Source organism: Dromiciops gliroides, chromosome 5, assembly GCF_019393635.1.
Source record: "Dromiciops gliroides isolate mDroGli1 chromosome 5, mDroGli1.pri, whole genome shotgun sequence".
Taxonomy (NCBI): Eukaryota; Metazoa; Chordata; class Mammalia; order Microbiotheria; family Microbiotheriidae; genus Dromiciops; species Dromiciops gliroides.
Genome location: NC_057865.1, coordinates 234,466,482 through 234,478,562, shown reverse-complemented (window position 1 = coordinate 234,478,562; position 12,081 = coordinate 234,466,482). Strand labels below are relative to the sequence as shown.

The following is a 12,081-nucleotide window of genomic DNA, read 5'->3' as shown; positions in this document are numbered from 1 at the left end:
GCAATGGAATGAGTGTCCGGCCTAGAGTCGGGAAGACTCTTCTTCCTGAGTTCAAATCTAGCTTCAGACATTTACTAGCTGTGTGACCCTAGGCAAGTCACTTAACCCTGTTTGCCTCAGTTTCCTCACCTGTAAAATGGGGGTAATAATAACCCCTACCTCCTAGGGCTGTTGTGGATCAAACGAGATAATAGATATAAAGCAATTAGCATAGTTCCTGGCACCTAGTAAGCATGATATAAATGTTAGCTATTATTATTATTCTGTCAGATACACAAAGGCATAGTTCCTGCTTCTATAAAAATGTCATCATAATAGAAGATCCTCTGGGTAATTTCTATCAACTCTAGAGAGTCTTGAGTCCTGGGGTTCAAATCCCACCTCTGATATTTACTGCCATTGTGACCCTGGGGCAATCATTTCATGTCCCTGGGTGTCATTTTCCTTGTCTGAGAAATGGGGGAGCAATCAATGAGCAATTCCTGATGGACACAAGCTGAGGACCAGGCACTGTAAAAAGACCCAAATGGAAACAGTTCCTGCCTTCATGGAGCTTAAAGTCTACTGGGGAAAACAACATATGTACATAAGTAGCACAATATTACAAGCTAATTTTGTGGGGAAGGATCAGGAAAGGCCCCATGTACAGGCTAGTGCTTCAGCTGGGCCTCAAAGGGAACCAGAGATTCCAAGAATCGGAGTTGAGGAGGGGATGAATTCCAGGCACAGGAGACAACCCATCCAAAGACCCAGAGACAGGAGATCCATGAAGACTTTCAAAATCTCTCCATCTGCTAGTGTCCTTCCCTCCTCCAACTTCCTTGGATTCACTGGGTAGATGGTCTGTATACATAGATGTAAATAGTGTAGAAAATCTGTATGAGTAGTATTTTGTACATACCTGTACATAGCATACACCTATATCCGGTATATGTTCACATTCTGTATACATACATGTACAAATATGTAGCCTATGTACACTATGTATTCAGTATACACAATGCATATCATCTATATAATTATAATATACATATACTCTATAGGCAGTACACATAATGCATGTTATAAGGCTATACATTTTTGTATTATGTACACATAATGTATAAGCATGCTATATATACACATACACACATACATACATGTTGTGAATGTAACCTTCATAAGAACATGAACTCTTGTCTTTGTATTCTTAGAGTTTAACAGTGCCTGGCCTACAGAAGGTGCACATTAACAACTAATAGCTACCATTTGTATAGTCCTCTGCTATGTGCAAGGCACTGTCCTAAGCACTTTATGATAATTATCTCATTTGATCCTCACAACCATTCTGGGAGATAGGTGCTATTATTATCCCTAATTTACAAATGAGGAAACTAGGCAGGTAGTGGTGAAGTGACTTGCCCAGGGTCACACAGCTAGAAAGTATCTGAGGTCCCATATGAACTCTTCATATACTGTGCTCTAACCACTGTGTTGTTGTTGTGCACTCGTTTGTCAGTCCTGTTTGACTCTTTGTGACTCCATTTGGGATTTTCTTGGAAAAGATATTGGAAGGGTTTGCCATTTCCTTCTCCGGCTCCTTTTATGGATGAAGAAACAGGGTTAAGGGACTTGCTTAAGGTCACACAGATAGTAAATGTCTGAGGCCGGATTTGAACTCGGGAAGATGAGTCTTCCTCACTCCAGGCCTGGTGCCTTTATGCACTATGCCACCTGGCTGCCCATCTGTTATGTTACTAGTCGTTTAATGAATGCTTGCTAATTTCACAGTGGAAAAACCAATACCTTTGGAGTCACAGTATCTGAGTTTAGGTTCCAATCCTAGCTGTGGCCCTTACAACCAACGTGACCTTGAGCAAATTAGTTAATCTCCCCAAGTCTCAGCTTCCTTGTTTGTAAAATGAGGGAGTTGAATTAAATGGTCTCTCAGGGCCTTTCCAATGTAAAATCTATGATCCTATCACCTTAAATACTCTAATAAGTCCTTGCTTAGAGAAGATTTAAAATGTATTAAACTGCCTAGGGTGAGTTACAGTTTCTTTTTGCTTGTATTTTAGAAAGCTCAAGGAGCAGAGAGGAGGGAAAAACAATGAGAGCATTGCAGAAAAGCTGACGGGATAAATTCTGTGCATTATGTAGACCTAAGGTAGGGGGCTATGCAGCTGCCTGGCATTCCTGAAGTAGCAGTGAGAGTCTTAGGCACTCTCTTAGGCACAGCCATGCCCAACGTAGCTTGTGGTCTGGCTCCAGCATCTGGCTGCTCGCCTGGGCCTAGGATTGGGGCCAACATTAATGGTTGTCATTGGTAACCTGGAAAATCTCCATGTCTCTACCTGCTTGTGAATGAACACGGAGTATTATGCTCCCTTGTCATCCTTTGCTGGAAGATGAGAGAGGCAATTTATTAATGGATATAAGTTCCTACTGTGAGCCGGGCACATTTGCTCTTTTGGGAAAAAAACTATCAGTGACCAGAAATTTTGTTTTATTTTTTCAAGGCATACCTTGTTTCTACAACTTGATAAGCTCATCTACTTGGGAAAGGGGGAATTCTCAGCTAGCCTGGGTGCTTCTAGTTAAAATTCTCCAAGTGAACTAAAGTCCTTGGCTCAGAACTGGGGACTTCACACGTCATCTTTCTCATGCCCTGACATTGAGGCCTGACAGCTCCCTGAAGATGGATATGAAAAGCTAACCACAAAGCCATATCTTTGACTTTTGAAAATGACAAATATCAGATCTTTGGTGGCACCATTTCTAAAGTACTTGCCAAAGAACAAATGCTAAATCACAGTATGCTATTTCCCTGGCTAATTTATCCTTAAGCATTAAGACACGGACGGAAATTCCATGGTAGCTACATTTAGAAAAAGTATTTATTTAACAGCAGTTGCCTCAAAAATTCCTGACATCCATTGCTAAATACTCAGCTTTCAAGATCACTTTACCAGTTAATGTTATATATTTAAGTGAGCATTCACATTTTATTTTTGCCACCTTGCATTCATAGCCAGTGTCTAACACGCGCTTAAGTTAAGTGTGGATGTGAGGTTTATGGGGAGAAAGAAGGGCTAGAAAGATGGAGAGAAAACAGGGGAAAGGGGGTGGGAGGAGAGGAAGGAGATGTTTAGAGGAAAACCTTAGTGGCAAACTGAGTTCATTTGGATTAATTTTTGCCTTGCTTGCTCTCAAGTTACAGTTACCAGAGTCAGCCTGGAGTGTGTACGTGGAGGTGGGTTAAGGGAGGAGGGAGAACGATCCGTATACTTCTTTAAATAAATGACATTTTATACTGCGGCCTCGTATAATAATAGATTTGGAATTGAGAAAGACTTGAGATCACTTAGACGAACCTCATTTTAACGTTTTAAAAACTGCTCTGTTTGCAGATCACTTATTTCCTAATATAACCCTTTTCCCTGCCCCTCTCCCCCAAATGTATGCTTGCTGAAAAGACTATTTTTACAGAGAACTCACAAAAGGCAAGTGCTCACATGGTGGTCAAAAAAAGCAAGAAAAGGACACTCTCAAGGTCTCTTAAGAACTCTGGAATTGATTGAATACTATGGCATGGAATTGGAATTGTATTGCAATGACATGGGAGTCATTGGCACAGGACCGCCCAGTGTGGCATGTCTTTGTCAGAGAAGGCACTGTGCTCTATGAGCAAAGCAGAATTGAAGTAGCTCAAAAGAAATGCGAGTTGTGCAAATTTAGAGAATCTACCTCAAATGTTTGCATGGATTATTTGTACCTGACCTGTGATAGAGCATTCTGGGCTCATATTGGTCTGATCAGTCACAGTTGGATACACAGTGACTTGACTCTAACATAGTGATGTTATTTTGGTCCTCTTTGAGAATGTAGGACAACAACCAACCAATCTCCCAACCATGCCTTGTAATGGATCATCCAAGAAGCATTTACTGGGCTCTTGTGATGTGCCTGACACTGTGTTCTGGTACTACAAAGAAAAAGCAAATAATTAGTCCCTATCCTGAAGAAGCTTACATATATGTGTGTATATGTATATACATACATACATACACATGGAAAAGTATATATGTGTATGTATATGTATGTGTATACACACCTTTTAATGTAAGCTTCAGAACAGAGAATAATTGTGTGTCTGTGTACAGACACACACAATAAATGCATATTTATGTATATCCACATGTGTGTGGATGTATGGGTATCCACATATGTGTATATGCATATATGTGGATGTATATTTACACATATGTATATGTGTATGTGTATTTATACACATACAAATATGCAGGTGACTTTAGTCTTGTAGATGGGAGTGGTGGGCCAGGAAAGGCCCCTTGTAGAAGATGGGATTTGAGAGGAGTCTAGAAGGAAGCCAGGTTTCTGAGGCAGGATTCAAACTCAGGTCTTTTTGACTCTAAGTCCACCCCTCTGTCCACTCCTTCACAACTACCAAATGTGACATTTTCCAAAATAATCAAACATAAAAGGAAGTTCTACAGGGTCTTGGCAAAGGGATGTGAAGAAAAAATTCCTGTTTAGATTAAATGTTATTTCACATTATTCTATAAGGGGAAGGTTGGCAGGAGGGGAGGGGCAGGACGGGACTGTGAACATAATTACAGCAGCATTACTGGAAGCTGACAAGGCCCAAATCTACTGATTATGCCAGTGACCTCTCCTGCCCCTGACCTCCTACTGAATATTTTCCTCTACCACATTTGTTATAATTTTCTGTTACCTTGAAATTTTTTTTTTTTTGGTTTGGTTTGGTTTGAAATTTGGAGCCGTGATCTCATTGGAATAGGGAACTCTGAGAAAGGCAACTCCCTCCTTCCCAAGGCAGATTCTGCTAGCTCTGTAACTTGAGAGAGTCTCGGATGTCATCTGAGACACTGAGAGGACTTGCTGCTAGGTATCAGAGCTTAAACCTGGGTTTTTAGAGATTCCCAGGCTGATCTTGCTTGCAAACTGGTATTCTTCTTGTACATAACTTGTAACTCCTGGAGGGTAGGGAATTTGAATCTCTTATGGTACCCAGGATATTACAGATGTTCAATAAGTGGTCCTGGATGAAAGAATATACACAACACATGTATAAATGTATGTATGTATGTATATGTACATTTGTGTGTTATATGTATAAGCAATATTAGATGTTTAAATATGCACATGTGTGTATATATTTATTTTATACATTATACACAAACATATATATGTGTGTACATATTTATCTATGACCAATCTATTTATTACCTACCTACATATCTATTATGTTTTTTTTAATTAAATTTTTTTTTTTTAGTGAGGCAATTGGGGTTAAGTGACTTGCCTAGGGTCACACAGCTAGTAAGTGTCAACTGTCTGAGGTCAGATTTGAACTCAGGTCCTCCTGACTCCAGGGCTGGTGCTTTATCCACTGCGCCACCTAGCAGCCCCTATTATGTTTATCTATCTATCCATCCACCCATCCATATATCCATCTCTTTATCTGTGTTTAAAATCCCAGCTTGGTTCTTCCCTTCCTTTTATGACCTTAAGTATATTTCTCTTTGACCATTGTAAATTTCTCTGTACTTCAGAGTTTTCATCTACAAAGAGATGAGGATGTATCCTAAATCTCCAATGCTAGGATCAGTTAAACAATACTAGAAAAGCATGGAAAGCAAAAATGCTCACCTGAGGATAAATCAGTAATTGTCAAGAAGCCCATCTTGAGGTTTCTGAGTGACACTGGCTTCCTGGCTGTTCCATGAACATGATAGTTCATCTGGGCATTCTCTCTGGCTGTCTTCCATGCTTAGAACATTCCCCTTCCTCTGTCCTGTCTCCTGGCTATCTTTAAGTTCCAACTAAAAATCCCACATTCTATAGGAAACCTTCCCCAACCACTCTTAATTCCAGTATCTTCCCTCTGTTAATTATTTCCTATTTCTCGTGTGTGTGTGTGTGTGTATAAAAAAATATAGAGATAGACAGTATATATGTGTGTGTATTTGTGTGTATATATATGTGTGTGTGTGCGTGCGCATGTGAGTAATTTCATATTGTCTCCCTATTAGATTATAAGCTCCATGAGGACAGGGATTAATTTTTGCCTCTTTTTGTCTGCTCAGCACTTAGCACGGTGTCTGGCACATAGCAGGTGCTTAATAAATGCTTATTGATCAATTGGTTCTTGTAAGAAGCCCTCATGAGGTGACATAATAGAAGAAAAAGGGAATGGGGAAGCAAGTGTTGCTAATGGGCTGACTAAGATCCTGGCAAGACTATGTCATAATATAGGGAGTACGGCCGTGAAGCTAAATCCAGGCTACAACAGCCTCTCCTTCAGCTGTCACGTTGGACACCTAAAGAAGACAATGTGATCTGTGCAACTAGAAATCTGCTGAATGCTGCAGATGAAAATCCCCAGAGTGCTTATTTCTCCATATTTAAGTCAATTTTCAGGATGTGAGGGAAGGCTCTGGTCATGGTAAAGGGAATTCCAGGATCATGACATCTCTCTCTCTCACTTTTTTTTTCTTCTAGTTCTTTCCAGCTGGGTCAAAAGTCAGCTATGATGACTCAGGCTGTGTGTGTGTGTGTGTGTGTGTGTGTGTGTGTTGTAATGTTTCAGAGACATTATGAATCACCCACAATAATATCTAAATGAGCTAGAGGAGGTTTTTTTGGAACAGAGTTCTGAAAAAGTATATTAGTTGTGAGTGCTATCTCCCTCTGGAAAGCACTTTGCATTGACTTGGTACTTATTTTGAATTTGGTTGGATTTGTCTGTCGTATTCCCCATCCCTTCCTAACCCTTTCCCCCACCTAGTAAAACATAAGCATCTTGAAATTGGGGATTGTATCATTTTGGTCTTTTTATCTCTAGGACTTAGCATAGTGCCCTGAACATAGCGGGGATTTAATAAATACTAACTGAATTGAATTAAGGAAGAACTGTCACCCTGTACTTTTATATGCTCCTGCTATCTAAAACATCATTTCTGGTGTGGTACCATGTGTTCCAGCATGCCCAACTTTTCACTTTCTTTATTTCACTTTTAGACAGCTTTGGAAAAATAGAAAAAGCCTCAAACAAGACATGCTAGGGATACCAGTTTCAGAGTCTCCTGTGATATATTACCTCATTGTAAAGTTGCTATTTAGTTACACACATATTCAATCTTCTGTGGACCTCCCAACCGCTCTGAGGCAGGCAGTGCAGAAGCCTGGCTCTCTCTGGCTCTCTTCCATCCTGAATCCATTCTCAGACTAGACTCCTCAGAGCAGAGCATGATGGGTATTTTGGTCAGTCAACAGAAAGGGGTTCACTCCCTGGTGACACTGATGAGTCCTACTAGGAATTTGCCTCAACAGAGTAGGAATTCCTTGAAGCAATTATCAAAATGCAGATGTGTTACCAGATGTCTAAGTTGGGCTTGGGTGAATGGGGAGAAAGCATGAGCAAAAAGACCGGTCAATACATCTCATTTGCATGTATCTCACTTTTGTCAGTCCCTTAGCCTATCTGAACCCATCCTTTTGCTTAGAAGAAAATGAACAGCCCTGGAAGCTTCAATATTCCATCCTCAATTCAGAAATGCCCTCACAACTGCACTCCGCTCTGGGAATGTGCCTGTCTTCAATCCCACTCCAAAAAGGGAGCAACTCTGGCTGCAGAGCAAGACTCACCCTGGAGACAAAGTGCTCCAGAATGAAAACAGCTTGTCTCAGAAATCCAAGGGGGCTATCTCTTGCCCTTTCCAGGAAGTTGTTAATTGAAACACATAGTTCTGCAGAGAAAAGGATTTTTTAAAAAATGCAAAAAACAAAAAAAGTTCACTTACTGACACAAGAAATAAGATCATTAAATCTTTCCTTAGGAAAGAGGGGGTTTTCCAGCCCGCGGAAAAAAAGTTTCAGAACTCCAGCAACTGAGTTAATGTCATGGTTACTTTGGTCATCAGCCAAAGGATTTTCACCTAAAATAAATGAATAAAAACCAAATTATTCACATTTCTTTTGTTCACTCTGATCAAAACCACAGACATTTCTTTACAAGGCTGTTAATTATAATTATGATCTGTGAGATTTTATATGGGACTAAAATTAAAATTACTGGTTTAGAAATCCCACCCTGTGATTATACTAAAAACAGTAGGCTAAAATAAAGCTGTTTTTAAATCTTGTTACCAAATAATACCTTACAATTTACCAAAATGTAAAGGAAAAAAATCGTGGCATTCATAATGCTACCCAAGGTTCTGTCCCCTCCCAATGAGCAATCTAACATCAACATCTGAATTGAATTCTCTTCCTAGACTCTCCAGGCAGTGGTGTCAAAATCCAATACGTGTGTGCCTGGGATAGCTAAATGTTTCAGAAGTAATGATTGCAAAGTTCTGCAAGAATATAAACATCTTCCCCACTAGAGAGAGGTCTATTCTAAATGGACAGAATCTTAAGTATCTGAAGATTTGGTTAACATTTTCAGGCTATCTGGAAGGGGTGATTAGAAAATACACCCTTAAAAAAAGAAAATATACCCTTAACTTGTCAGAAATGGGGGAAAATGCTCTTTCTTATGGAGAATGCTGCTTAAGAAGCACCCCCAAACCTTTCTGTTTTGTGTTATACCATACCATATTTATCATGTTACATTTGGAGGGCACTGGAGTAGACCACTGTACCCCTCAATCCCTATTACACATTCATTTTTAAGGTTACCCGCTTTGTGGAGGGAGACACCAAATCAGTTTGGTTAAATAAATTGAAAGGACCAACATCGAAGCCAGGAAAATATTTCAGTGGCTGGTTCCTGGTCCCATGCTTAAATCATGTTTGTTATCTCCTAGAAAGGCACACATATATATTATGCAGACACATTTGCTATTTCATAGAATGAACTCACCTTCACTTTGTGATTTGTTAACTTCAACAAAGATTTCTTTTTTGCTTCCACTTTCATTCCCGAATATACAACCTCTCATTCCCCTTTCTTATTACTAGGAAATCACTGATAAGTATAACCATTTGGTACCTCTTTAACATAGAGAAATTGCATATCTGAAATGAAGTTCTGCTGCCTGTAACAGAATTATCTGGCTTTTTAGGACCCTTGTACTGAAGAGGTACTGAGTGTATCATATCGAGATAGATTGTTTTCTTCTCACCCTGGAGGGTAGAAATTGCCCAGAATGCCAACATCAGGCTTGTAAAGGTTTGTGAGAGACTAGGGATTTCATTTTTGTTAGGAGAGATGGAGAATAGCTGCTGCTTGTTACTATTATAATAGGGGGCTGAGCCATTTGGATGGCACTCTGAGATAAGAGTCTTTGCCTGCTTGAGCTAACTAAAAAGGGCAATGATAATTCTTGCCCCCTCACTCTTTCTCCTAGGGAGAATGAGTTCCTGTTTAAAAGTTTCTCTCTGGTTTTTTTTGTTACATTTATAATTTATGACTTTGATTTGAATGTGTTAGCTGTATAAAGTGATCTACTCTGACTAGTTCTGATCTGAGTACTTTCTTTTTTTCTAACTCCTTATTCATGAATAATAGACAGTGAGAAGAGAGGGAAAGAGAGAATAACTGTCTGAATAAGGGGTAGACTGGGAAGAGTAAATCTCAATGGCTGGGGGCTCAAGAGCTATATGAGAGAAAGTCTTACTGATTTGTATAACTTCCTGAAAAACAGAAAAAAAGACCTAGGCATGTGAATCTGGACCATTAAGCTTAGGCAATGCCTGAGACATCAGTAGGCAGTTTTGAAAAGGGAAAATTCCCTTGGAGGTAGTAGACTCAGGTTGTTCATGTTTTCAAACGTACTCACTGGAACTTTCGTCTGGGGAGTATAAGTGAAGGAGGTAACCAGAGAGTAAACATACCCAGGCTAAGAGAAGAGGGAGTGGCTTGAAAGGACCAGTAATATCCACATTCCCAAGGTGGGAGGTAGCTGAGAGGGAATAGTTAATTTTCTGTTAACCTAAACACCTACAGCCCAGTCACTGGTACATAAAAATATTCCTCATTGACATTTAAGATTTTTTTCCATTTTGATAAGAATACCATACTCCCCAAACCCAGCAATTATAAAAAAGTACCAAAAGAATTTCTGAGGTGAAATAATGGGACCTATGCTTAGATAGTGGCCAGAAGAAAAACTACATGCTTTGGCAGAATTCAGCTTGTGACCACCAAATTATACAAAGGTTTTGGTGCATTTAGTTCAGTGTGAGAACTCATGTTGCTGTTGTCATGGTTGTTTCTATATCCATCAAGTATCATAAACTGGTATTTAAGAAGGAAAAAACCCCACCAAGATGATGCTTTTAAATTTATGTCTAGTTGTTCCAGTGTGGGACTCGGTATCATTTCAGGGATAGATGTGGTTTGCTAAGTTGTCATTTATTTATGCATGAGAAGGGAGAAGTGGCAGCTAACTCCTAGGTCACTCTCTAACTCCTAAAATTGCTTATCTAGGCCATAGAGAAGGATGTCACAGGTGATGATCCTTAACTTTGAAGAAAGGGAAGTAATGGATGGTTGGAAGAAAGAATGACAGCAGCTGACCATATTTCTTTTTCTTTAAATGTAAATAAATTTCTATGGTATGGAGACAAACTTTAAACCATTGTGGAAGTTAATCAATAATTAATAACATTTTAGCAGAGTTGAATTGCTAGCCAACTGAAAAAGATGTTGGGAATGAGGTTAGGTAGTTGGGAGCTAAGTATAGAGAGGGCATCAGGAAACAGAAAAAGGAAGTAGGAAGGCACTAGACAGGTCACAGTCTTATGCATAGCTTTCTCTGATTATGCTACTCAGAATCACTTTGCATAGGCTGCCCATCCTGTCCTAAGTCAGGATACAATGTTTCAATGCTTCTTAGACCTTGGGTAACAAATCACATCATTACAGTTGATTTTATTGACCAACTCCACAAGAACATTGGCCCTTGTACCATTTTTCTTCTGTGAAATTACTCCTCATTCTCTCTCTCTGTTCCATCCCCTCCATTTCAAGTTTTATGTAGAAAGTTCTATGAGTGGCCATACCCCCGTGACACTAAAGAAAATGAGTTTTTAACAGGGTTTGAGAAGTTGTCTTCACCCTTGCTTGTATGGATAAAAATGCAATTACCTCTCTCAAATGAATTTTTAATGTCATTGACTTCCACCTGGGAGCCAGACACTCTGAAAATCCCCTGATGCTGAAGACCTACAAAAAGAGAGAGGCAGGGGAAAAGAAAGGTGAGAAATTGCAGCTCATCCTCTAGGTCCTTTTTGGCAAATGGCTCAGCAAATAAGAAGACAAGTTTACTTAAAATCCACAGAGCAGTTAATGTTTGCAGCTTACCATACAGATTGATAAACCTGATGCAGCTTTCTACAATGAGGGGGATGACTTGCCCTGAATCCTGCAGAAAGAAATGGAAATCAATTGACCTTAATTGAGAACACATAATCACATGCAAAATTAATGTTTGGAGTTTCATTCAACTTAATTAAAGTCAAAGAACTCAATCTTCAAAAGTAAATTCTTCTTTGCCTTCCCCGCCACAAGCTCTTTTATAAGGTGGAAAGAAAGGGAGAGGAAATAATTTATATTTAAATAAAGGTATATATTGGTTCTGAAGCAAGCCAAATCAAACACAGTGGAAATGTCCCAGTTCTGACTCAATCCTCTGTGTCTGCATATGAATCCAAATTTCCTTTACAGTTGCCTTCCAATTGCCACTGTCAAGTAATATATTTTTCAAACTAAATACTACACCTGCTTGGGAAAGCTGATTGTTAAATTTTCACTGTCAGCATTTACACCTCGGAAATTGGAAAAGCTACCAACGAGGGCTTGATTTAATGTTTTATTGATTGTCTTGACTTAAAATGATAATAATGCAGATTAAATTTACAAGTGTCATGCTTGTTTTGGAGAACTATTTGTTAAACATTTACCAGCACACCCCCTGCCAATACCTCTCAAAAAGATACTGGAAAAAAAAATCCCAGGAGATGTTAACTAGCATTTACATGGCTCCTATTATATGATTGGAAGTGTGCTAAGCACTTTCTTTCCAAATATTATCTCATTTGATCACAGAA

The 12,081-nt window shown here is 39.3% G+C and overlaps 1 protein-coding gene across 2 annotated transcripts in view; it reads right to left on the bottom strand.

Moving 5' to 3' along the window:
- SRGAP1 (SLIT-ROBO Rho GTPase activating protein 1) overlaps positions 1–12,081 on the bottom strand; it is a 357,119-nt gene that overhangs the window by 41,583 nt on the left and 303,455 nt on the right. For both annotated transcript variants that reach the window (XM_043967043.1, XM_043967042.1), the window contains exons 13-15: positions 11,336–11,396; positions 11,120–11,197; positions 7,827–7,961 (exon numbers count right to left, since the gene is read on the bottom strand). In XM_043967043.1, coding sequence (XP_043822978.1) covers positions 7,827–7,961; positions 11,120–11,197; positions 11,336–11,396 — 274 coding nt within the window. The remainder of the gene's footprint in view (positions 1–7,826; positions 7,962–11,119; positions 11,198–11,335; positions 11,397–12,081) is intronic.